Below are 23,834 nucleotides of genomic sequence, written 5' to 3' on the forward strand. Positions count from 1 at the left end.
CCCAACCCCTCCCCTCGGGTCTCCGGGGAAAATCCAGGATCCTTGCTGAGCGTTCCAGGCCCCGTGGGACCTGGCCAGTCAGGTGGCCTCTGCAGTCTTTGGGTCACACTCCAGACCTTTGCCCCTGCTTTGCCCTCTGCCAGAAATGCCTCTTTCTGCCCATCTGGACTTTGTGGCTATGTCCACATCCACAGGAAGCTTCCAGGCAGCAGAGAAACAGGGTCAGACTTGGCTCTTAGAAAAAGGTCTCTGGGGCAGGCGGATCACTTGAGGCCAAGAGTTCAAGACCAGCCTGGCCAACATGGCAAAACCCTGTCTCTACTAAAAACACAAAAACTAGCTGTGCGTGATGGTGCATGCCTGTAATCCCAGCTACTTGGGAGGCTACGGCATGAGAATTGCTTGAACCTGGGAAGTGGAGGTTGCAGTGAGCTGAAATTGCTCCACTGCACTCCAGTCTGGGTGACAGAGTGAGACTCTATCTTGGAAAAAAAAAAAAGGCCTCTAGGATCCCCAGTGAGGAAGGCAGGTGGGGGCACGGGGGCAGGGAAAACAGCAAGGGGTGGAGAGAGACCTGCCCTGAGGCCCGGTGCACAGCATGGCATCCACTGATGCCTTCACCCTCGTTCCACCAGTAGCCATGGAGATGGCTGTATCTTAACTCCAGCCTTCGAAGAGGGCAAGAGAATAGGGGAGTCTTGAGCCACAGATAGCCCACCTGGGCACCATGTCCCCAAGATGTCCCTCAGGGCCTGGGGCTCCCAAAGGTCAATTATTGACCCCAGGACCTCCACTCATTTTGCTCTCCCTGCCATCGTACTCAGAGGCATCCAGAACCGGCGGATGGGAGAAGCCCTAGGGAGACAGGCCTAGATACAGGAGGAGACATGTGGAGCTGAGGCAAAGACGAGTGCGGATGCTAGGCCCAGTGCCCTCTGTACCCCTACTCCTGCTGATGACCTGGACTCCCTGGGAGAGACAGCGTGGCCTGCAAGGTCCCCCGTCCTGAGGTGGAGAGGGCAGGGCTGGTGGAGTCCGGCCATCCCCCGGTGGGTCCATGCATGGCAGCCTGGGCAGGGTGCATGTGAGTGCCCACCTGTGCTGGGGTGGCCTGACCCTCTCTGGGCCTCACAGCCTTGCCTGCCTCGTGGTACTGCCCACCTGGCCTCTCACGACTGCTCTGTGGTGTGTGTGCCGAAGGCATTGAGCTGGTTGGGCTGGGGACAGGGGCCTGCCTAGGTCTGTTGAGAGGGCCCAGGTAAGACTTCCACCCAGACTGACTGGCTGGGGCACAAAGAGAAGCCAGGACAGGGCTGAGTGTGTGTGCAGGGGCGTGCCATCTGGACCAGGCCCCTCCCACCGGGGCGAGGCAGAGGCCTTGCCTGGATGGAGCGGAGTGGAGGGTCTCCCTGCTGAGATAGTACTGGAAGGGCAGGGACAGCATTCTGGGGAAGGAACCAGAAAGAGCCCTTGCATGGAATGTGGGGATTTCACCATGAGACCCCAGCTGCCTGGCCATGTGTTGGCGACTCCAGGTGGAAGGTCGTGTCTGGGAGGATGGATGGGGGGCTGGGCAGTCATTGCCCCTCTCCAGATCTGCGTCCACACCTGTAAAATGGGCCTAGAATTCCCAGCCGCTGGGGCGAGTGAGGCCATAAATTAGTAAAGATGGACCCAGGCTCCTAAGCCCCCTAGGTCATGACCCCAAACCTTGGAACCCCCCACGGAGACGGTGGGGGTGGCCGAGGCCCAATCCAATCTATCCCGCCCAAATGTGGGAAGAACCGCAGGGCAAACCCCCGGTTTCCCTTCTGGCCGCTCCTGTCTTTTTTTTTTTTTTTGTATTTTTTTTTTTTAGTAGAGACGGGGTTTCACCGTGTTAGCCAGGATGGTCTCGATCTCCTGACCTCGTGATCCGCCCGTCTCGGCCTCCCAAAGTGCTGGGATTACAGGCTTGAGCCACCGCGCCCGGCCTAGGCCGCTCCTGTCTTTGAGGCCACCTGTCTTGAGCCCTGATTTGCTGGCGGATGAACTGGGGATCATCGTGTCCACTGTGGCTGGTGGTCGTGAAACGAAGTGGAAACAAGAGTGTTGAGGCCGAGATGGGCGCAGTGCGCGCTCCTAAAGAGCTGTCCCCATCCGTCCGCCCCTCCCTCCCTTGCGCGGGTCAGCTGGAGCGGGGGCGCGCCAGGCACGATCCTGGCCGGGCAGAAGGCGGTGGAGCCCTTAGGGGTCGCGGCTCCTACCCCCGGCCCTCCCATGTTGCAGATGGGGTAACAGCCCGGAGCTTTTTCCCAAGGTCACGGAAGGTCAGAGAAAAGGGGAGCTGGACGTGACAAGGAAAGTCACGCACGGCGGAGGGCGGGCCACCTACGCTGCACACAGAGCAGCGGCGCCCTCCCCGGCCGGGGCCGCTCGGAGCGCGTAGCCTTTCTTCGCCCGCAGCTCGAGTTCCGGGAGACCCGCCCCCGCCCTCCCCGCCCCGCCCCTTTCGCCACGGCCCCGCCCCTCCTCTCCGTTCCCCCCGCCCGCGCTCCCTCAAGTTTCTCCGAAGTTTTCCGCGGGTCCAGCGGTGCGCTCCGCCCGCCGGCCGGTGACGTAACAATGGTGCAGGGCGGCGGCCAATGGGCGGTGGCGGGGGCCGGCGGCGCGGGCCAATGGTGGCGGCGGACGGTCCCGCGGTCCTGCCTGGCCGGGGCCGCACTGCGCCGCCCGCCGCCCGCCGCCCGCCCGCCAGCCGCCGGCGACGGCACCGCCGCCCTGCGATCCAGCCGCGGCGGCTCAGAGCGCGGCTGCGGCGGGCGCGGGCGGCGGCGGCTCCCCCCCTTGCGTCCGTCGTGGGACCTTCGCCCGCTCGCCTGCGGGGGACAGCGCGCGCTCCGGCCCGCGGCAGGGGCGGGGACGCCCGGCCTGTGGCCCCGCGCCCCCCATGGTGAGTCCCCGTCCCCCTCGCCGCGCCCGCCGCCGCCGCCCCCTCCTCCCCCGGCACACGCGCACACAGGTGCAGCCCTCGCTGTGTCGGCCACCTGCGCGCGGACGCCCCTCACGCCCCCGCGACCCTGCACCGCCCGACTTCTGGCCGTGCCGGCCGGGAGGGGACGGGTAGGAGGAGGTGGCGGGCGGCCCCGGGCGCGGCGCTGCCTTCGATGGCCCAACCCCCCTATTCACGAGCCGCGGCCGTGACTCTGCCCGGTGACGTAGGGAGGCCGAACTTTACGTAACCCGCCCGGCGCCCCACGCGTGCCGGCACAGGGCATACCTGGGGCCCGGAGGCCCAGGCTTGGGGAAGGGGCTCCAGTCACGGGGTTGCCCACGGGCTGCAGCCCACCCTCGCCGTGCGGCTCTCTTTAACTCAGTTACTGCCAGTGATAGTGACCCAGTCAGTGTGTGTGGACGCGGCCTGCCTTCTGTCCCAGGCCCCTTGTGACCAAGGGCTTACCCTTGAAAGAAGGCAGTAGGAAGCTTGGGACGGAGCCAGAGGTCAGACGTCTCTGCTCAGGTCGGGGCTGGGGACTCAGAAGGCAGGGTCAGGGCTCAAGCTCGATTCCCTGTGGGTTGGGGGTCCCCACCAATTCTGGAATGAGCCCAAACTGAGACACAGGAGACCTGAGTTCTAGGCCTGGCTCTGCCGTGGCTTGCTGACCTTGGAGAAGCTTGTGCCCTGCTGGAAAGTGGGATGTCAGTACCCGCTTCATCTAGTAGTTGGGGAGATCAAGAGAGGTATGAGACCTGAAGAGGATGGCAGACTATGCGGTGCGGTGCACACCGGTCTCCAAGTTGTTTTCAGCCTCCTGTCTCCTCCCAGGAGCTAGGGGTGCTAACCTGTAAGTGTAAGCAAACATGTTTGGATAGAGGGCTGGTGCCACGCCCCAGGCTCACCCCGCCCGCACAGCCGTCGTCCACCCCTCCCCTTTCTTACAGATGACGCTGAGGCTGGGCCAGGGACAGTGATAGACCCACATCCCCGGAACTAGGTGATTGCGGTGCAGGAACCAGGTAGGTCTGAGTCTAGATCATGCCTCTGAACAGCCCAGGAAGAGGCTCCAAGGGCCTCCAAGTGGTCTGGGGTCGGAGGTCAGGGTCAGGTTCAGAGTTGCGCTTGGGCTGGAGAGTGGATTTGCCTTATCTTGAGATGTGGGCCCAAGCTTTCTCATCCCCTCCCTGGCCTTTTCTTTGTTTGGGGTTGTATGAACCTGGCTTAGGTGGGAACAGAAGCTTTTCCAGTGGGTCCCTGGGTTGGAGAGGGGAGGGAAGATTTAAGGGCATGGGCAGCAAGGGCATTTCCAGCAGAGGTGCCAGAGAGCAAGTCAGTTTCAAGGAGGGAGAACAGGTACAACTAGATCAAGGATGGAGGCGGGGGTTCTTTTTTTTTTTTTTTTTGAGACGGAGTCTCGCTCTGTCACCAGGCTGGAGTGCAGTGGCCAGATCTCAGCTCACTGCAAGCTCCGCCTCCCGGTTCACGCCATTCTCCTGCCTCAGCCTCCGAGTAGCTGGGACTACAGGCGCCGCCACCTCGCCCGGCTAGTTTTTTTTTTTTTTGTATTTTTAGTAGAGACGGGGTTTCACCGTGTTAGCCAGGATGGTCTCGATCTCCTGACCTCGTGATCCAACCGTCTCGGCCTCCCAAAGTGCTGGGATTACAGGCTTGAGCCACCGCGCCCGGCCGAGGCGGGGGTTCTGGGCGTGGGAGAGATGGAGCTGTGGGGTGACTGGAAGGGCCTGGCCAAGGCTGGAGGTAGGTATGAAGGCCTGGTGGGCCCGGACCGGGGGGCTGTGTGAGGGGCAGAGGGGAGTCCCTGGGCCTCCCCAGTTTCCCCGCGCCTCACCGTGGCCCCTTCCTTTCCCCGCAGGTGTGCCTTCGCGGGATCCATGCCTTGAGGCCCAGGAGCGCCCCGCCGCCAGCATGCCGTGGGACGCGCGGCGGCCTGGGGGTGGCGCGGACGGCGGGCCCGAGGGCCCGGGCGCGGCGCGCTCGCGGGCGCAGAAGCAGTGCCGCAAGTCGTCGTTCGCCTTCTACCAGGCGGTGCGCGACCTGCTACCCGTGTGGCTGCTGGAGGACATGCGCGCCAGTGAGGCCTTCCACTGGGACGAGCGCGGGCGCGCCGCCGCCTACTCGCCTTCTGAGGCACTGCTCTACGCGCTCGTGCATGACCACCAAGCGTACGCGCATTACCTGCTGGCCACGTTCCCGCGGCGCGCGCTAGCACCGCCCAGCGCCGGCTTCCGCTGCTGCGCGGCTCCTGGGCCGCACGTGGCGCTGGCAGTGCGCTACAACCGCGTGGGCATTCTGCGCCGCATCCTGCGCACCTTGCGCGACTTCCCGGCGGAGGAGCGGGCGCGTGTGCTGGACCGGCGTGGCTGCAGCCGCGTGGAAGGCGGTGGCACGTCACTGCACGTGGCCTGCGAGCTGGCGCGCCCCGAGTGTCTCTTTCTGCTGCTGGGCCACGGCGCCTCGCCCGGCCTGCGCGACGGCAGCGGCCTCACGCCTCTCGAGCTGCTGCTGCGCCAGCTGGGCCGCGACGCCGGGGTCACTCCCTCCGCCGCCGGAGCCCCGGCCTCAGCTCCAGGGGAGCTGCGCCAGCGCCGCCTGCTGCTCTTGGATCTCCTGGCGCTGTACACCCCGGTGGGCGCCTCCGGCTCGGCCCGCCAGGAGCTGCTGGGCGACCGGCCGCGCTGGCAGCGGCTGCTGGGTGAGGACAAGTTCCAGTGGCTGGCGGGCCTGGCGCCGCCCTCGCTCTTCGCGCGCGCCATGCAGGTGTTGGTCACCGCCATCTCTCCAGGCCGCTTTCCCGAGGCCCTGGACGAGCTGCCGCTGCCCCCATTCTTGCAACCGTTGGACCTCACCGGCAAGGGCTAGGCCCGGAGCATCCTACGCGCTGGATTTTGGGACAAAACTATTTTTCAGAGCGTTGTACCCGGCACTTTATATATATTGATCTCTGTACAGCACAATCTCTGCCTCATCTGTTGCATGCATTGGGGGCTGGGCTTGGATGGTCAGGTGAGTTCCAAGTGGCAGGTTTGCTGGGTGCAGCTGGGCTCGGGCATTCAGCTTGCTGTCCAGCCCCGGAAAGGAGTGAGGAGCAGCCTCCCACCTTGATTTAGAGCCTTGGACAGGTGTGTGTCCCAGAGTGGGTGACAGCTGAGTGCCGCAGGAGCTGGGTAGGTGCAGGGGTGGGGACTGGCATGTCCAAGCAGCAGGACAGCGTGTAAAAAGGCTTGGAAACCAATAGAACGAGCTCTGCAGCGTAGGATTCTCGCGGAAGGTCCTGTGCGATCAGCTTTTTACACCCTGTGGACTCCGGGCCAGGGAGGGCACACGGGGCTGGTAGGCCCGTGGTGATTGGTGTTGAGGCATGACCAAGTTGTACCTGGTATCCACCACCCCTCACTGACCACCAGCTCCTCCTTGGATATCACTCCCCTGACAGGCAGCCCACCCAGGCCTGAATTTGTCCCTGTCGCTCCCTTTTGCTCTTCCCCCACGACTAATGGGCACCAGGTCTTGCTGCTCCTGCTTCTCACCTCTGCTGTGGCAGCAGGCCCTGGCTCCAGCTGCATGTCGGTCAGTGGGGTTAGATGTACCTTCCTCCAGGCCTGCTCTCTGTCCAAGCCCAGAGTGGGCTGGGTGGACTCCCTGGGTGGCCCCCAGTGGGTACTAGGTGGTGTCTGGGGTTATTGAGGGGTGGTGCTATCACAGTAGGGACAGGCTTCTTGCCCCAGCCTGGAGAGCTATTTTCTTCAGGAAGGTTCTGGAAATGGAGGCTTGTTCATGAATTCACCACGACTCCAGGCTGAGAGGCTGGGTCTGTGCCCTCAGAGCCGAGACCAGGGAGGATGGCCAGGCTGCCCTGCCCGGGAATTCTGCTGGGCCGTGAAATTCAACCCGCACCAACGTGGGCAGGAGGGCCACAATGTCCTGCCAGGAGCAGAGGGCCGAAGGTCTGCCGAAGGAAGAGCCACCATCCTGGCGGGGGGCACCTGCTGCCTGCCCTGCCCCCAGCGTGCCTGTGGGGAGCACACCTGGGCGTGGAAGAGTCCAGGGTGCTGAGCCACACAAGAGAGGGTGCGGAGAGGCCTGGACAGTAGGAAGATCTTGCCTGGAGTCCTGGATCTGCCACTCTGGGGGTGACTTTGGATAAGCCTGTACCTTGGCCCTCAGTCTCCTCATCAACGTTTTTTCATTCAGGAGGTTTTGGGCCATCTTCAGCCACCCTACCAGCCCTGAAAAGGATGTGACTTCTGTTTCTGGGAAGTGTGTGGTGTGTTAGGTGGGCACACAGCCCTGGTTGTGGAGAGGGAAGGATAGAGAGGGAGCATAGTGATAGAGCCCAGACTGTAGGCTGGAGTGAGGGCTCCACTTGCCCGCTGCTGTGTGTCCTGACCAGTGCTTCTGAACCTTGGCACTTGGGGCAGTGGATATTGACATCTTTCCAAGTCCAAGACTTGGGGCATCAGGGCCTCGTCCTCTGGGAGGTGGCAGGTCCTCAGATCGGAGATGCCATAGGAGGGGGAGGTACCTCTTTGGAGGATATGGCAGTGGAGACAGTGGCGTGGTGCAGCTGCCATGGTTCTTAGGGGCTGGGCCTGGGAAGCCCATGGGGCCCTGATGCCCCAACAGCTTCTGCCTAGAAAGCCTGGGCTCCTTGCTGGGGCTGTAGACATGCAGACTTCATGTCCCCCCAGCTACAGCTCTGTTCTCCATAGGTCAGCCCCACAACGCCAGAGGCCCAGAGCTAGTCCCCGCCATGTGCCCCCTAGACCTACAGCTGCCCCTTTGATGACAGCACCGTTGAGACCCCTGGGCTGGGGGGTCATGCAGGGGTGAGGCAGCTGCCTGCCCCCGGGACTCCTTGCCTGGCCAGGCAGGACACAGGCTTGTGGGCACAGAGAGTGGGCCCCATGAAACCCCTTGCCAGGTGACCAGGATGAGGCACCCAGGCTTGCCCGCGGAGTGCAGGGCGAGCCTGCCACAAGAATTATGGCCACTGCAGCAGGAGGGCAGCCTGGGCCATTAGCTCCTGATGTCATCCATTTGGGTGAGGGGACAGGGAAGTCAGAGGAAGCTGGCCAGTTGCTCTCACGCAGCCTTATGGCAGAATGGTGCCTGATTCCTGGTACAGCTACTCCCACCGTGTCTCCAGGGATGTGTGGCTCAGGAACCTCCCCCTGGAACCCCCTCCCCCTGCAACCCCCTCCCCGACCCCCACACTGGTGGGAGGAGAGGACCTAGAGGAAAGGTGCTGGGCAGATAAGCAGCCGAGGGCGGCCCTGGGTTTGGCTTATCAGCCTTCTGGGCCCTCCTGCCCCAGGAAGGGCAGCGAGGACCATGGTGTTACCCCTGTCATCCTTATCGTCCTGGCCATGAGCTTGCAGGACTGGGAGGGCCGGAGGCAGCCAGGGAGACAGCAGCACAGCTTTTGCCTGTTGGCAGGTGGCCTTGGTGGCTTCCCAAAGGCAGTCGCTCCACGCAGAACAAAACTCACTTTTTTGCGGAGGCAAAGCACCTTGGTTCATTTATTTAGTTCGTTAATTCCACCAGTCTGTTTCTAAGGGAAACATGGCTGCAGCCAGTCCTGCCCCTCCACCCACCCACCCACCAGGTGCCCAATGTTCCCAAGGACACTGAATTCCAACTCTATTCAGGGATCAGCATCTCTGCACCCCAAATGTCTGTTAGGGAGGATAGTGAAGGCTTAGCCCTCCTGGGCTCATCAATATCCAGCAGTGAGAGACCACCCCCATCTCCCTGAGGGGACCTTCTAGGGCAGTCCGTGTTGTCTGGCTGGCCTGCGCAAGGTGGGCAGGGACCAAGGCCTTCTGGTGCCTGGGCCTTGCTGGGCTTGCTCTGCATGCTGACTTCTTCCCAATAGTACCTTGATTTTCCTACTGTGACTTCCCCTTCTGTCGACTTCTTCACCAACTTTAAAATTCCGTATTGAGAGCAGTTTCCTAAGTTACCTCAAATCCTATTCAGAACAAGGATCTTCCTGGAAGTTAGGAGGAGGGAAAAGAAGTTTAGTCACAGAAGACTACTCCATGTTTGAGCTTCTGTTTCTTTTTTTTTTTTTTTTTTTTTTTTTTGAGGCAGAGTCTCGCTCTGTCGCCCGGACTGGAGTGCAGTGGCCGGATCTCAGCTCACTGCAAGCTCCGCCTCCCGAGTTTCCGCCATTCTCCTGCCTCAGCCTCCCGAGTAGCTGGGACTACAGGCGCCCGCCACCTCGCCCGGCTAGTTTTTGTATTTTTAGTAGAGACGGGGTTTCACCGTATTAGCCAGGATGGTCTCGATCTCCTGACCTCGTGATCCGCCCGTCTCGGCCTCCCAAAGTGCTGGGATTACAGGCTTGAGCCACCGCGCCCGGCCTGAGCTTCTGTTTCAAGGGAAGTAAGTAACTGCTGGAGGAGCCCTGCCCCTCTGCAGTGTGTGGTTTTGCCCTGATACTTTTCAGATTGAGGTGTTACATGTAATAAAATGCACAGACTTAAGTGTATACTTTGATGAGTTCTGATGAATGCCTACATGTGTGTAATCACCACTGCAATCAAGATGGAGGGAAAGGCCGGGCACAGTGGCTCACGCCTGTAATTCCAGCACTTTGGGAGGCCAAGGCGGGTGGATCACGAGGTCAGGAGTTTGAGACCAGCCTGACCAACATGGTGAAAACCCATCTCTACTAAAAATACAAAAATTAGCCAGGCATAGTGGCACGCACCTGTACTCCTAGCTACTCAGGAGGCTGAGGCAGGAGAATTGCTTGAACCCAGGAGGCGGAGGTTGTAGTGAGCCCAGATTGCGCCATTGCACTCCAGCCTGAGTGACAGAGCGACACTCTGTCTCAAAAAAGAAACAACAAAAGATGGAGGGAAAGACAGATTTCTATTTGTGATTCTTAAAAGTTTATTTATTTATTTATTTAATTTTTGAGATGTAGTCTCTCTCGGTCATCCAAGCTGGAGTGCAATGGTGTGGTCTCAGCTCACTGCAACCTCCACCTCCTGGGTTCAAGCGATTCTTTTGCCTCAGCCTCCTGAGTAGCTAGGAGTACAGGTCCGTGCCACTATGCCTGGCTAATTTTTGTATTTTTAGTAGAGATGGGTTTTCACCATGTTGGTCAGGCTGGTCTCAAACTCCAGACCTCGTGATCCACCTGCCTCAGCCTCCCAAAGGGCTGGGGTTACAGGTGTGAGCCACCGCGCCTGGCTCTTGAAAGTAATTTCTTTCTGCTTATAAAATTCATGCTCACTGTGGGACACTGGGGATTGAGTAGAGAGGTCCAGGCCACGGTGTGGCAGGGCCCTGCCAGGGAAACACTGTCTCAAGCACCCCACCACCCCACATGGTTCCCGGAGGCGGGGCCCCTAAGCACTCACCGTACAAGTAAAGGCGCCAACTGACTGCGTCATCTGCACGCATACAAGCACTGCTAGCATTCTGGGGTATGTTTGTTCCAGGTTTTTTCTATGCACATATATATGACATTTTTTTCTGTGCATATTTATATGTATATGAAACCAGATCAGTTATACAATTTAGTATTTTTTAACCTTACTGTAGTATAAGCATTTCCCCCACTGTACTTTGTAAATATGATTTTTTTTTTTTTTGAGACAGAGTCTCGCTCAGTCGCCCAGGCTGGAGTGCAGTGGCGCGATCTCGGCTCACTGCAAGCTCCGCCTCCGGGGTTCACGCCATTCTCCTGCCTCAGCCTCCCGAGTAGCTGGGACTACAGGTGCCTGCCGCCATGCCCAGCTAATTTTTTGCATTTTTAGTAGAGATGGGTTTTCACCTTCTTAGCCAGAATGGTCTCGATCTCCTAACCTCGCCCGCCTCGGCCTCCCAAAGTGCTGGGATTACAGGCGTGAGCCACCGCGCCCGGCCGTAAATATGATTTTAAAGAAGTCATTGGTGTCTATTTTATGATATTTGACTCAACCAGCCTTGATAACAAAGAGTAGTTAGAGACAACTGAATTTTTAAAATGTAAATGTGATTTATTTTTGGAATAAATAATATATTTACATGGCTGGAAATTCAAAGGATACAAAAGGCATATACTCCAGGCAACCACTGTGACCAGCTGCTCATCACAAGTATAGAACTTGTTCTTTTCGCCCCTCCTTCTCCTCCCTGGAGTTATGAAACATTTCAAACCTGCCGAAAGTTTGAAGCTTACAACAAATACCCTCCAATGTTTGGGTTGTCACCCTCCCCCTTCTCTCCCTTTCTCCCTCTGATTTCCTACAGAACCACATTTTCATGACCAGGCCCGGGAACTGCACGTTGGCGCAGTGAGGTCCTGCATGGCCGCTTCTTGCACACACGTGCTTCTTAACAGCTGCAGGCTATTTCATGAGGGGAATTTGCTCCCGTTAACATGGCTGTTCCCAAATGCCAGGCTGTTTTAAGTGCTTCCTAATTATAAACAGGCTGTACTGTTTTCCTTGACTTAGGACTTGTTCTTGAGGACAGAAGTGGAGGTGGCAAGATGCAAAGCCTACATACGGACTGGCTTTCCCAGCAGGACGGCGCCAATGGGGGGCTCCCAGGCTGCTCCCATCTCACCTCTCCTGGGGTGCTGGGGGTTTGGACCAGTGTTCCTTCTGCTTTTGTGAAGGGCCCTTACACTGGACTTGAAGTGCTCCTCCTATTGGTTTTTAGTTAATAAATATATTTATGGAACGCTTCACAAATTTGCAAATCATCCTCACGCAGGGGCCACGCTAACCTCTGTATCATGATTTTTGTATACGTGCTGGCGAAGGGCGCACTCCTCGTATTGTTTGTATAAGTTTTTAAGGTAAATATTCAACATCAATTCCCATTTGTTGCAATTATTCCCCTTCTTTGAGGTTTTTAATTTGCAGCATTTTTACATTTATTTCCTTCTACTTATTTATTTTTGAGAAATAAGGTCTTGCTGTGTCTCCAAGGCTGGAGTACAGTGGTGTGATCATAATTTACTGCAGTCTCAAACTCCTGGGCTCAAGCAATCCTCCTGCCTTGGCCTCCCAAGTAGCTGGGACTACAAGTGCATGTCACTGTGTCCAGCAGCATTTCTACATTTTGGAGAAATCAAATCTATGTACTTATTTTCCTCTGTGGCTTGTCCCATCACTTTTGAGTTTAGAAAGCCTTTGCCATTCAGAAATCAGTTTCCCCACTAGTTTTAGATTCTTTAACCCATTTAATATTATTTTGCCCAGAGAATGAAGCAGTGGCCACATTAGTTGTGACACCTCCCCCGCCCTCCGCCGCTCCTTAAACGCATCTGAGATGCCCCCTCCATTCTGCTTCCTCCCTGTGGGCCTCACTAGGCTGCTGCATGGTCCTCCGAGGGTCTAGGCCCTGCCATTTGATAGAGTGGCCCCTGCTGCGGCTCCACCTGTCATCACTTAGCAGTTCTCACCCGTTTCTTCTTCCCAGGAGTGACAGGGAACAGTAAGGAGGCATCAAACAGCACAGGGTCTGCAGTTCTACAGAGGTGGCTTCCAGTCTCAGTGCTGGGTGAGCTTGAGCAAGCTACCTAACCTCTCTGATTCTCAAGGGGCTAATGAGACTTCACCTTGCTGGGCTCTGGTGAGCAGCACATTGGCCATAGTCATGGGCATTTGTGGGCACTAACATTATTCCTCCCTGCCTGCCCCAACAAAACAATCCCAGTGGGGACTGGAAGTGAAATCAAGCCACACCTATAAATTCCTTTGGAAAGAATGAGGTCTTTCCATAATGTGTGTAGTCCTCCATCCAGGAATGTGGAACAGATCTTCCTTTATTCAAGTTTCCTTTTATGTCTTCTGGAAGCTTTGCCGCTCTTCACATGGCCTGAGGTTTCTGGCTGAGGTCATTTCCGGGTACGTGGTGTGTGCTGCTGCTGTTCCGGGCGTCATCTTTTGCGTGTGCTGGTTTCCAGCCGGGTACTTCTGCGATATGGTTTCGTTTGCTGGCTGGAGATGCAGAACCAGGGGCTTGAACCCCTCCAATGCCTGCCCATAGCTCCATGAGGAGGCAGCCCTGGACCTCATCCCGCAGCATCCTCCTCAGAGGCTACCATGGGGGGCAGCCAGCTCTGGAGTGGCCATTCCCCCGTAACAGCCACTTGGGCAAACCGGTGTGTATTTCAACACCAGCCATGCCGGGACAGGTCTGCTGACGCACTCTGCCTGCGGTGGTGCTGGGTTGGCAGGTTCTCCCTTGCACTGCCCTCATGAGTGTTGGCTGAGGGCACGTCTCACAGCTCAGGCAGTACACTTGACCAGGTTTGGAAAAAGTCTAGTTTATTGCACTGACTCAAAGCACAACTAAAAATTAAAACCAGAAAGAAAACTGTACAAAGCACGAAGCTACAAGTTTAAAAGCATCACCTAGACGCGGGTTTAATTGCACTACAGTCCCGTGGGTGAGGAGAGCTTTGCCATCCGTGAGGCGCCGGGCAAGGCACAACAGACACAGAGAGGTGCAGCCCGGCCTGGGGCTGCCTCTGCTGCCACCAACTTTTACAAAAGGTTCTAGAAAAGGGAAGTGTGAAGTCAGATCTGGGATTTCGGCATCTTGACCTCATTTGGACATGGAAAACCTCCACCTATGTAGCTGGCTGGGTCCTGTCAGGGAACATAATTTATCACCCTCCACCTGTGGCCTGGGGGCTCCCTGACACCGAGGACTGGGCCTGGGCCAGAGGCAGTCTAAAAAAAGCAGCTAGCCTGGTGTCCTGTCCTGCAGCTGCCTCCGGGAGGGGGCGGGATGTGTGGCAGGGCGGCCTAACCCTCCCACGCAGATGCCAGTGGGCGGGGTGGGCACTGCCCATTGTCTGAAGGGGCAGCCATCCATAGAGGCACTGATTTCAACCTGTCGAGTGTCAACCCCTACTCTGCAGCAGGCATGAGCTGCCACTCAGAGCCAGCCCGCAGGTCCCGGGACCGCCCTGCCAGTCAAGTCTGTGTGGGGATGCCTGTCCCTCCGAGGCTGCAGGCGAGGACAGTGCAGGCTCAGGACAAACCCGGGAAGGAACAAAGGCCTTCCACTATTTTCAGAAAATACATATCTCTTCTAAATTTGTAAGATTTGATTTGAAATGAGGTATTTTATGCAGGTTTGTAATACAACAAACAAAAAAGGCAATAATTAGTAGACTCATCTTCTGAGGATGCATCTGGTTTTAGGATGTCTGCCAGCAGCATTAGTTAAATACCATTCCAAAGACATTTCTAAGTGAGCGACCCTGGCTCAGCTCCCCACGCCCCATGCACCCTCCTGTGCCGTCCCTGCCTGGGACACACATGCACACGTCCAGGTTCCATTTGCACCCATCAGGCTTTACTGTTTCAGGTGAAGTGTGCTCTCTGTGCTCTCCAGGAGGCGGGTAGCCTGCGTCGTGTGTGGGCAGCGAGGTGAGGTGAGGTGAGGTGTGGTGTGGTGTGAGGTGTGGTGTGGTGAGGTGTGGTGTGGTGAGGTGTGGTGTGCTGAGAGGTGAGGTGTGGTGAGAGGTGAGGTGTGTTGTGTTGTGTGGTGTGGTGAGGTGTGGTGTGTGTTGTGAGGTGTGGTGTGTGCTGTGGTGTGTTGTGTAGTGTGGTGAGCTGTGGTGTGTGTTGTGAGGTGAGGTGTGTGGTGTGGTGTGTTGTGTGGTGTGTGTTCTGTAGTGTGAGGTGTGGTGTGTGTTTTGTGGTGTGTTCTGTGGTGTGAGGTGTGCTGTGGTGTGGTGAGATGTGGTGTGGTGTGGTGTGGTGTGGTGTGGTGTGTGGTGTGTGTGTGTGGTGTGGTGTGTGTCGTGAGGTGAGTGGTGTGGTGTGTTGTGTGGTGAAGTGTGGTGTGGTGTGGCATGTTGTGTGGTGAGGTGTGTTGTGTGGTGAGGTGAGGTGTGGTGTTGTGTGGTGTGTGTTGTGAGGTGTGGTGTGGTGTGTTGTGTGGTGTGTGTTGTGAGGTGAGGTGTGGTGTGGTGAGGTGTGTTGTGTGGTGTGTGTTGTGAGGTGAGGTGAGGTGTGGTGTGGTGAGGTGTGTTGTGTGGTGTGTGTTGTGTGGTGAGGTGTGGTGAGGTGAGGTGTGTGGTGTGTGAGGTGAGGTGAGGTGTGGTGTGGTGAGGTGTGTTGTGTGGTGTGTGTTGTGAGGTGAGGTGAGGTGTGGTGTGGTGAGGTGTGTTGTGTGGTGTGTGTTGTGTTGTGTGGTGAGGTGTGGTGAGGTGAGGTGTGTTGTGTGGTGAGGTGTGGTGAGGTGAGGTGTGTTGTGTGGTGAGGTGTGGTGTGGTGAGGTGTGTTGTGTGGTGTGTGTTGTGTGGTGAGGTGTGGTGTGGTGAGGTGAGGTGTGTTGTGTGTTGTGTGGTGAGGTGTGGTGTGGTGTGGTGTGGTGAGGTGTGTTGTGTTGTGAGGTGTGTTGTGTGGTGTGTGTTGTGAGGTGTGGTCAGGTGTGCTGTGGTGAGGTGTGGTGTGTTGTGTGGTGTGTGTTGTGTGGTGAGGTGAGGTGTGGTGTGGTGAGGTGTGTTGTGTGGTGTGTGTTGTGAGGTGAGGTGAGGTGTGGTGTGAGGTGAGGTGTGTTGTGTGGTGTGTATTGTGAGGTGTGGTGAGGTGTGGTGTGGTGAGGTGTGGTGTGGTGTGTATTGTGTGGTGAGGTGTGGTGTGGTGTGGTGAGGTGTGTTGTGTGGTGTGTATTGTGAGGTGAGGTGAGGTGTGGTGAGGTGTGGTGTGTGGTGTGTGGTGAGGTGTGGTGTGTTGTGTGGTGTGTGTTGTGAGGTGAGGTGAGGTGTGGTGTGGTGAGGTGTGGTGTGTTGTGTGGTATGGTGTGCATGTGCGTGTGGCATGGCCAGCGCTCTCCTCTCAGGCTCGGCCTTGGCTTCCTGGCCAGAGCGTCTGGCGTGGAATGTGCTCTGCAGCTTTGTCTCTGGGGGACACCCCCCTATGACGGGACAAAGCCATCACCGAGCACATCCTGCGCTGCAGAGAGCTGACCTTTGGCTCCATCTGGCCCTGGGGCTACTCATGTGGAAAGAGGCCCTGGGCCAAACCAGCTGCCCGGCTGCCCTTGGCTCTGGGAGGCCTCCGGAGACCACTCCACCAACAAAAGCTGGGGCTATCTGTGGATGAGACCAGGACGGCAGCACGCGGGTAATCGGAGTGCATGCAGCCGGGCAGTCGCCACTGGCCTGAACTCCACTGCTGCAGCAATTGCGCCAGCCACGGGTGGAGGCTGTGGGTTCTGGAACGAGACAGAAACCAACATAGATGAAAGTAAGTGTGCGGGTCCAACCTGGCCAGAGGTGTCTGGACAAGTGTCGAGGCAGCACGTCCACCAGGGAGTGACACCGAAGCCACTGTGCCCACCAGGGAGGCCTGGCCCCTCCGCGTGACTCTGCCAGGGCTCCTTCAGATGACCTCCCACTCGTCCTCCAGATCCTCAGGGTGGGGCATGGCGGCCTGGCTGCTCTTCTGGGTGCCATGCGAGTGGCTGAACGTCTTTGTCAGCCGTCGGAGGAGGTAGCCGGGCGGGCCCACAGCCCACAGCTCATCTGACGCAGTCACTGCAGGGACAAGAGCCAATCACGTACTTGTCAATCACACAGCCTGTGGGGTGGGCACAGATGGCACTAGGAGCTTGGGCGCAGGTCTGGGCTTGCCACATTCTAGGTGGGGGACCCTGGACAAGCCACCATCTCCATGTGAACTTCATATCCTCAGCTGTAAGTGGATGTCAACAGCACCTTGTCCTTGCCCAGGAGACTCTGGCAGAGCCCAGGTGTCCAGCCCCTTCCCTCCTTGGGACACACTCCTGCTTTGCCCTCAGTTCTTGCTTTGGGAGAGCGGAGCCCAGTGGGGGCAGCTTCTTTGAGAGCCCCCCGACATGGTCCACAGGAGCCCTGGGAACCCCAAGGGAACAACAGCCTTGAGCCCACTGGCCCCTGGCACCTGCCTGTGCAACACGCCACACTGCCCGGAATTTTCTTCCAGTAGTCCCCGGCGGGGTTCTTGTCTGTGATGCCATACCTCCGGGCGAGGTCTCCGTTTGGACAGCGGGCCCACACGGTCCTGGTGCTCAGCGCCAGCTGGCAGGCCTGCAACCCTGTGGGCAGACAGGGCCCCTCCTGAGCCCCTGCCGTGGCCGGGATGGGCCCCTGCTTCCCGAGCCCATCTTGTGCTGCTGCGCTCCTCCACCAGGGTCCCTGCAGGGATGGAGTGTGCCCACGCTGGGCCGGGCTTGGGGCAGGAGCTCAGGGAAAGGACGCCCAGTTGGCAGGGCCAGCAAAGTCACCAAAAGCTAGAAGTCAAAGGACAGAAGAGGCTGGGCAGTGTGCAAACCGCCCTCCCACAAAAGCACCAGCAGGACGGCCTGGGTTCCCCCAACAAGGAACATGACTGGAGGCTTGTCACCCGGTCCAGGAAGCAGCGGCAAAGCACAGCCCCAGCACAAAGGCTGCGGTGTGGTGGGGACCAGGCTGCCTCACAGACAGCAGCCTGGAGGGAGTGCCCAGCAGTCCCCAGTGATGGCAGACCCGGCTGGCCAGCACCGCAGGCCCTGTCTGCGGGCTCCTACCTGGCACGTGCTCCCAGGCGGTCCCCACAGGCATCTCCTCAGTGATCCCGGTCCGCACGTGCACATTCCACCTGCTGTCAAGTGCCCACAGCATCTGGTCATTGGGGCTGGAATGGACGCTGACCAAGTTGACCCCGGCGGGCTGGAAGTGGGAAGGGACTTTCAGGGAAGGCAGGAGTTGGGTGACAAGAGGAGGGACAGGAGGCTTCCAGAACTGGGGACATGTTAGTGGCAGCATGCAGCAGCCAGGGTGGGTGGGCCCCGCAGGAGGCAGAGAGGCCATGTCCTGCCCCCAGTGCCAGTCTCACAGGGCAGATGGTCACTTGTCTCCAGAATGTCAGGTGGGCCAGACTGAGGGACAGCCCAGCGGATACCAGCATGAACTCCAGCAGGAGACCAAGAAGGGCAGGGACGGCCCAGGTGAACAGAGAGTGGAGGAATGAGAGGAGAGGCACGGCGGACCTGACTGTGGTGGGCACTGTGAGAAACAGTAACGCCAGCCCAGGAGCCCCTGCCACCTGCCTGTGCCGCCCTCACCATCCTGGCTCAGCTGACGTCCCTTTCCTCTAGGCATAGCCGTCCTCCCGAATGTGCTGCCGGGCGGGCAACGTGCCTGTTGCCCAGGTCGTGGCACAAGACTGCCACCCTGCCCTGGTCCTTGGGCAGCCTCTGTCCACGCTCAGCGTCTCCGGTTGTCTGCTCTTCACAGGACAGGAGGAAGTCCCTCCAGTGCCCTGTTTGCTGTCCACTGGCAGCTCCAGTTTGCCCCAGGGCTGCCCACCCCTTGGTTGGACCAGGCCTCCGTGCCGGCAAGCACAGCACTGTCTGGAGGACCTGGGCCACTGGTCACCAGCACTGCTGGTGGGTGACCTGAGCCCCAAGGGGCTGGCTGTCTTCCACTGCCTGGCGCTGCCTGCTTTTCTGGAACCCACAGTCTTCCCTGCTACATCTGTGGTCTTGGGTCCCTGCCCTCCTGGTCCACCTCCATGGGACCCTGAGTGGGCCACCCAGTGGAAACTGGCGGGTCCCTTGCTGCCGCCACACATCTCCTGCTCCTTGCTTTGTGCTCAGGGCTGCCGTGAATACAGTCACACTGGATGCCCTGTGCCACACTCTGGCCGCACAGTGCTCCTGTCATAGTGCCCGTGTCACACACTTGCCGGGTCCAGACGCTCTCAGGGCCCTCGGCAGTGGGACCTCCCTCCACCTGCGCCTCCCTGATCGAGCTGCTCTCTCCAGGCTGCCCGCATCCTCACCCGCCGGCTACTCTGGGCAGGGGCCCCTAACTGTGGGCTGGTGAACACATGTATGAAATGCCTCCCGTGGGCACCAAGTCTCACGCCTCAGCCCCAGGGCCAGTCCCAGTGGATCAGGACATGGAGGATGGAGAGACAGGGCAGCGAGGAGGATGGGGTGGTGGCCGCTCTTGTGGGCACATCACCACTGATCACCACCGCCTGGGCCAGTGTCTGCCTTTGCTGCTGCTAGGTCCTCTAAGGACCAACTGGTCCTCCCAGATGTGCATCCCCCTGGAATAGGGGCTTAGCCTAGAGCGGTGCTTCCCCAAATCTGCGCCTCTGAACCCCAGGTCCATGGAATAGAAATGGGTGTGATGTATAGAAAGGGGGTTCCATAGACCAACAAGTTAAGCTAAGCTGAGGGATGGCAGTGAATATAAATCCCAAACACGTCCAGACTTGGTCGCAACTCCACGGCTGAAACACTGACAGGCACAGGCCACCCCTCCCTCCTGCCCCCACCTGACTCTGGCTGCCAGAATGTTCTCTTTCAAAACATTTTTTTTTTTTTTTTGAGACGGAGTCTTGCTCTGCCACCCAGGCTGGAGTGCAGTGGCCGGATCTCAGCTCACTGCAAGCTCCGCCTCCCGGGTTTACGCCATTCTCCTGCCTCAGCCTCCCGAGTAGCTGGGACTACAGGCGCCCGCCTCGTCGCCCGGCTAGTTTTTTGTATTTTTAAGTAGAGACAGGGTTTCTACCGTATTAGCCAGGATGGTCTTGATCTCCTGACCTTGTGATCCGCCCGTCTCGGCCTCCCAAAGTGCTGGGATTACAGGCTTGAGCCACCGCGCCCAGCCAAAAACATTTTTTTAAGACAGGGTCTCGCTCTGTCACCCAGAATGGAGTGCCCTGGCGCAATCCTGGCTCACTGCAATCTCCATCTCCCTGGCTCGAGTGATCCTCCCATCTCAGCTTCCCAAGTATCTGGGACTACAGGCACACACCACCACACCAGGCTAATTTTTGTATTTTGTTGTAGACACTGGGTTTCACCATGTTGCCCAGGCTGGTCTTGAACTCCTGGGTTCAAGTGAGCCATTCGCCTTGGCCTCCCAAAGTGCTGAGATTACAGGCGTGAGCCACCGTGCCTGGCCAGAAAGTTCTCTCTTGTGTGAGCTCACTCAGGGTACAGCTGGAGTGACTGCAGGTCTCAGCCTGCCAGTGGGGCGAGTGAGCTAGTTTTTTTTGAGTCTGACTCTGTCTGGAGTGCAGTGGCATGATCTTGGCTCACTGCAACCTCCGCCTCCTGGTTTCAAGGGATTCTCCTGCCTCAGCCTCCCAAGTAGCTTGGATTACGGGTGCCCACCTCCACGCCCGGCTAATTTTTGTAGTTTTTAGTAGAGACAGGGTTTTGCCATGTTGGCCAGGCTGATCTAGAACTCCTGACCTCAAGTGATCCACCCACCTCGGCCTCCCAAGGTGCTGGGATTACAGGTGAGCCACCGTGCCCGGCCGCGAGTGAGCTATTTTAAGAGACACAGAGAACAGAGTCCTAGCGAGGGGCTCCCTTTGCTGCTCCCTCAGCCCTTTGGTCGCTCACTCCACACATTCACCCAAATTACAGGCGCAGGCTGTGGAAGCCGTTGTGAGTGGGCTGGACAGGGCTCTCAGGTAGCACCAGAGCAGGCAGTTGGACGCAAACACCAGGCTAGGTTCAGATATTGGAGGCACCACCAGAACATAAAATGAGCAATTGGCAGTGGGTGGTCAGGCGAGGAGGTGGCATTAGGGTTGATGCCCGGAGGACACAGGGCCACTGAGCGGAGAGAGGGAAGGGTTGGACGGCAGAGGCCAGAATGCTGGGCACCACCCTGGACAGTGGTCGCCAGCTTAAAGCAGAGTGGCACTGGAAGCCTGAGCCACTTTCCACGCAGAACCCCAGATGCGCTGGTGAGATCCGAGGGATCCGAGGGAGCCGTGCCTGTGCCACAGGGTCACCACAGCCCCTGCCCACTCCACATGGACAGCAGGGAGGCTGGGGCGGGGCGGCCAGCGCGGATGCAGTGGGATGCAGTCCAGGAGGGCAGGGGTGCCAGGGCCGAGTCCCCAGGGAACACCTGGAGCGCACTCAGACAGGTCCTCACTGCTGGCTGTGCTGGGATCAGATGTTTGAGATTTATATTCACTGCCTTCCCTCTGAGCTTAGCTTAACTTGTTGGGCTACAGAACTCCCTTTCTATATATCACACTCATTTCCATTCCATGGACCTGGGGTTCAGAGGCGCAGATTTGGGGGAGTGCTGCCCTAGGCTAAGCCCCCATTCCAGGGGGATGCAGGGGCTCCAGGGAAGGGAGGGGAGAGGCCTGCGATCACTCTGCAAAGCAGGGCTGGGTGGGGAGGCTGGGCAGCTGAGGAAGAAGCCTGCCAGCTGAGGCCACCAGGCTGTGTGGAGGAGAGGCTCCCGCCAGGCTCCTGCCCTCCCCACTCAGGAGGCCGGGTGGAGGAGACAGAAAAGCAGCCCCGGCCTCGCCACTCAACCCACTGGCCAGAGCCCTGATGTGGTAGAGCAGAGCCGGGTCCCCACCACACGCTGCCCGCAGTCCTACCCCAGAGCTAAGATGCACTGTGGTTTGAAGCCGCTAGCTTTTGAATAGTAAGTCAGGGACAATGGGAACGATGGAGAAAGGAGGAGACGACTGTACTTCAGGGGAAGGGCAAGAACAGCGAGGATCAAAGTGGAGTCTCCGAGGGGTCTCCAGATAGAGAAAGATGGGTGCTGGAAGCAGCACGGTGGCAAGCGGAGTGCTTGTGAGCAGGCAGAGGACGGCTACCCCACATCCCTTTCCTCTTCTTTCCATCACCTTGCAACATCTCTGGAACATAAAACTTCCAGTCTCCCTTGGCTCTCTCACCTCCCGGCTCTGCCCCCTGACGTGAGCCTCTGCCCATTAACAGCCTTTACTAGAAGCCTCTAGAACAGAATACGGTGGGAAGTGCAGGCAGGGCCCAGCCTCACCCTGGCCTTGCCAATCGTCCCTTCCTGGCACACATGCCCCCTCACACCTTGCTCACCTGGCAGGCTGCTGCCCACCCTTCACAACCCCACTCACACTGCCTGACAGGCCTCTGGGAAGGGCCCCTGTGCCGCCTACGAGCTCCCTGCAGGAGGCCACGTCTGCCCAGCTCCAGTCCAGCCCAATGCTGAGGAGATGCGCGGAGGATGGACCCCGGCCACCGGCTTCCCTCGAAAACATCCTGTGTCCCCCAGCCCCTCACCTGCTCTTATCCAATAAAAAGAAAAACTCTAATTTGTATTATTGGAGGACAATATACATTTGAAAACTATACACATCCTAAGTGTACAGCATGATGGAGCTTCCCGATTTGAGTGCACCTGTGTGACCAGTGGCCGTCCCAAGAAGCAGAAGGTGAGACCTGGCCCTGGCTGCTGCCACACTCCTGACACCAGGACCTGCACTGTCTGGGTCTGACTTTACATGATGGAAGCTCGTGGCATAGTGGCTTCTCCCGGAAAGGAGGACTGGCACTCCCTCGCAGGGCCCTCATTCTAGGTGGGAGGCCGGCCTGCAGACAGCCCAGGAAGCCTTCAGGAAGGGGTAGGGATGGAGGCCAGGTCTCAGGGCAGCAGAGCAGAAACAGTCTGATGAAAAGCACACGGGACACCAGAAAATGCTCTTTAAAAGAGGAAGAGCAAGTCATTCTGGACACATCTTACTGGGTATATCATCTTGCCTCATGCCTTTACCCATTACTTCCTAGAATGGCTTCCATGGTAGGCCACACCACCCCTACCACTGGCACGGCTCATGTGGCCCAAGCTCTCGCACCAGCTGTCTCCTGGACCCCTCTCGCTGGAAGCATGTGACCATCTGTTTGACGAATGAGCCCCCACACATGTTGGGTTTTGGGGGAACCTCAACTGCAAACAAAATACTTGTTTCTGCCTCCCAGAGCTGCCATCCTACTGGGAGGGTGGACCAGAACCCGGACAAACCAATGCCATGCTGCGTAACAGAGAGAAGGGCCAGAGGGACACCCTGACTCTGACCCGGAGTGGAAGGGGCAGTGGTCCTGCTGACACCTGGGGAAGGGCCTGGCAGCCCTGGCAAGTGCTCAGGGTTGCAACAAGGAGGCAGTGGGGAGGCCAGAGTGGCCACTGGGCTGATGACAGGCTTCAGGCTGAGACAAAAGTGTGATTTCATTCTGAGTGACGTGGGAAGCTGCCAGAAGGTTGTGAAAAGAGGAAGGGGCTGGGCACCGTGTCTTACACCTGTAATCCCAGCACTTTGGAAGACCAAGGAGGGAGGATTGCTTGAGCCAAGGAGTTTGAGATCAGCCTGGGCAACAGCAAGACCTTGTCTCTACCAAAATTTAAAAAATTATCTGGGCTTGGTGGCATGTGCCTGTAGTCCCAGCTACTTAGGAGTCTGAGGCAGGAGGATTACTTGAGCCCAGGAGTTTGAGGCTGCAGTAAGCCATATTTGCACCATTGCACTCTAGCTTAGGCAACAGAGCAAGATCCTCTGTAATAATAAATAAAATAAAAGTACAAAAAAGAGGAGAGATGTGGGCCGAGCACGGTGGCTCACACCTGTAATCCCAGCACTTTGGGAGGCCCAGGCGGGCCAATCACCTGAGGTCAGGAGTTCGAGATCAGCCTGATCAATATGATGAAACCCCATCTCTACTAAAAACACAAAATTAGTCGGGCGTGGTGGCAGGCACCTGTTAATTCCAGCAACTCAGGAGGCTGAGACAGGAGAATCGCTTGAACCCGGAAGGCAGAGGTTGCAGAGAGCTGAGATCAGGCCATTGCACTCCAGCCTGGGCAATAAGAGTGAAACTATCTCAACAACAACAAAAACAGAGGAGAGATGTGAACTAGCGCATGTCGTCAGAGGACCCCTCTGGCTGCAGTGAGGACAAGCTGCAGGGAAGGGCAGGTAGAACAAGAACCCTGTTCCGGATGCTGGCGCAAATAAGCCAGGAGGCGGTGGTACAGGCAGGCCCTAAGAGGCCAATGGAACAGGCTTTGGAGGTGGAGGCCATGGTGCCTGCT

General features: G+C 58.1%; 2 protein-coding genes and 1 pseudogene across 14 annotated transcripts in view; 1 reads left to right on the top strand and 2 right to left on the bottom strand.

The window, feature by feature from the left end:
- Positions 1–2,656: 2,656 nt before the first annotated feature.
- Positions 2,657–5,952, top strand: ANKRD9 (ankyrin repeat domain 9). 4 transcript variants are annotated; one of them, XM_033191223.1, is made up of 4 exons: positions 2,657–2,932; positions 3,618–3,824; positions 3,922–3,996; positions 4,851–5,952. In XM_033191223.1, the coding sequence occupies exon 4, from the start codon at positions 4,904–4,906 to the stop codon at positions 5,855–5,857; it is 954 nt and encodes a 317-aa protein (XP_033047114.1). In that variant the 5' UTR covers positions 2,657–2,932; positions 3,618–3,824; positions 3,922–3,996; positions 4,851–4,903; the 3' UTR covers positions 5,858–5,952. The 4 variants fall into 4 exon arrangements, with proteins under 4 accessions (XP_033047114.1, XP_033047111.1, XP_033047112.1 ...); XM_033191220.1 differs by lacking the exon at positions 3,618–3,824 and having other exon boundaries at positions 2,668–2,932; XM_033191221.1 differs by lacking the exon at positions 2,657–2,932 and having other exon boundaries at positions 2,939–3,824.
- Positions 5,953–8,493: 2,541 nt separating this feature from the next.
- Positions 8,494–23,834, bottom strand: part of TECPR2 (tectonin beta-propeller repeat containing 2) — a 140,330-nt gene continuing 124,989 nt past the window's right edge. For 4 of the 10 annotated variants that reach the window (XM_033191215.1, XM_033191209.1, XM_033191210.1 and 1 more), the window contains 3 exons: positions 17,516–17,657; positions 16,895–17,044; positions 15,662–16,505 (listed from right to left, as the gene is read on the bottom strand). In XM_033191215.1, the coding sequence (XP_033047106.1) occupies positions 16,351–16,505; positions 16,895–17,044; positions 17,516–17,657 (447 nt within the window). In that variant the 3' untranslated portion in view covers positions 15,662–16,350. Of the gene's footprint in view, positions 8,991–15,661; positions 16,506–16,894; positions 17,240–17,515; positions 17,658–23,834 lie in introns of those variants that run through there. The other 6 variants (XR_004432249.1, XM_033191213.1, XM_033191216.1 and 3 more) reach the window with 6 other exon arrangements.
- LOC117071701 lies at positions 11,669–11,769 on the bottom strand (annotated as a pseudogene).

This window comes from Trachypithecus francoisi, unplaced genomic scaffold (genome assembly GCF_009764315.1).
Source record: "Trachypithecus francoisi isolate TF-2019V2 unplaced genomic scaffold, Tfra_2.0 Lachesis_group3, whole genome shotgun sequence".
NCBI classification, from domain to species: Eukaryota; Metazoa; Chordata; class Mammalia; order Primates; family Cercopithecidae; genus Trachypithecus; species Trachypithecus francoisi.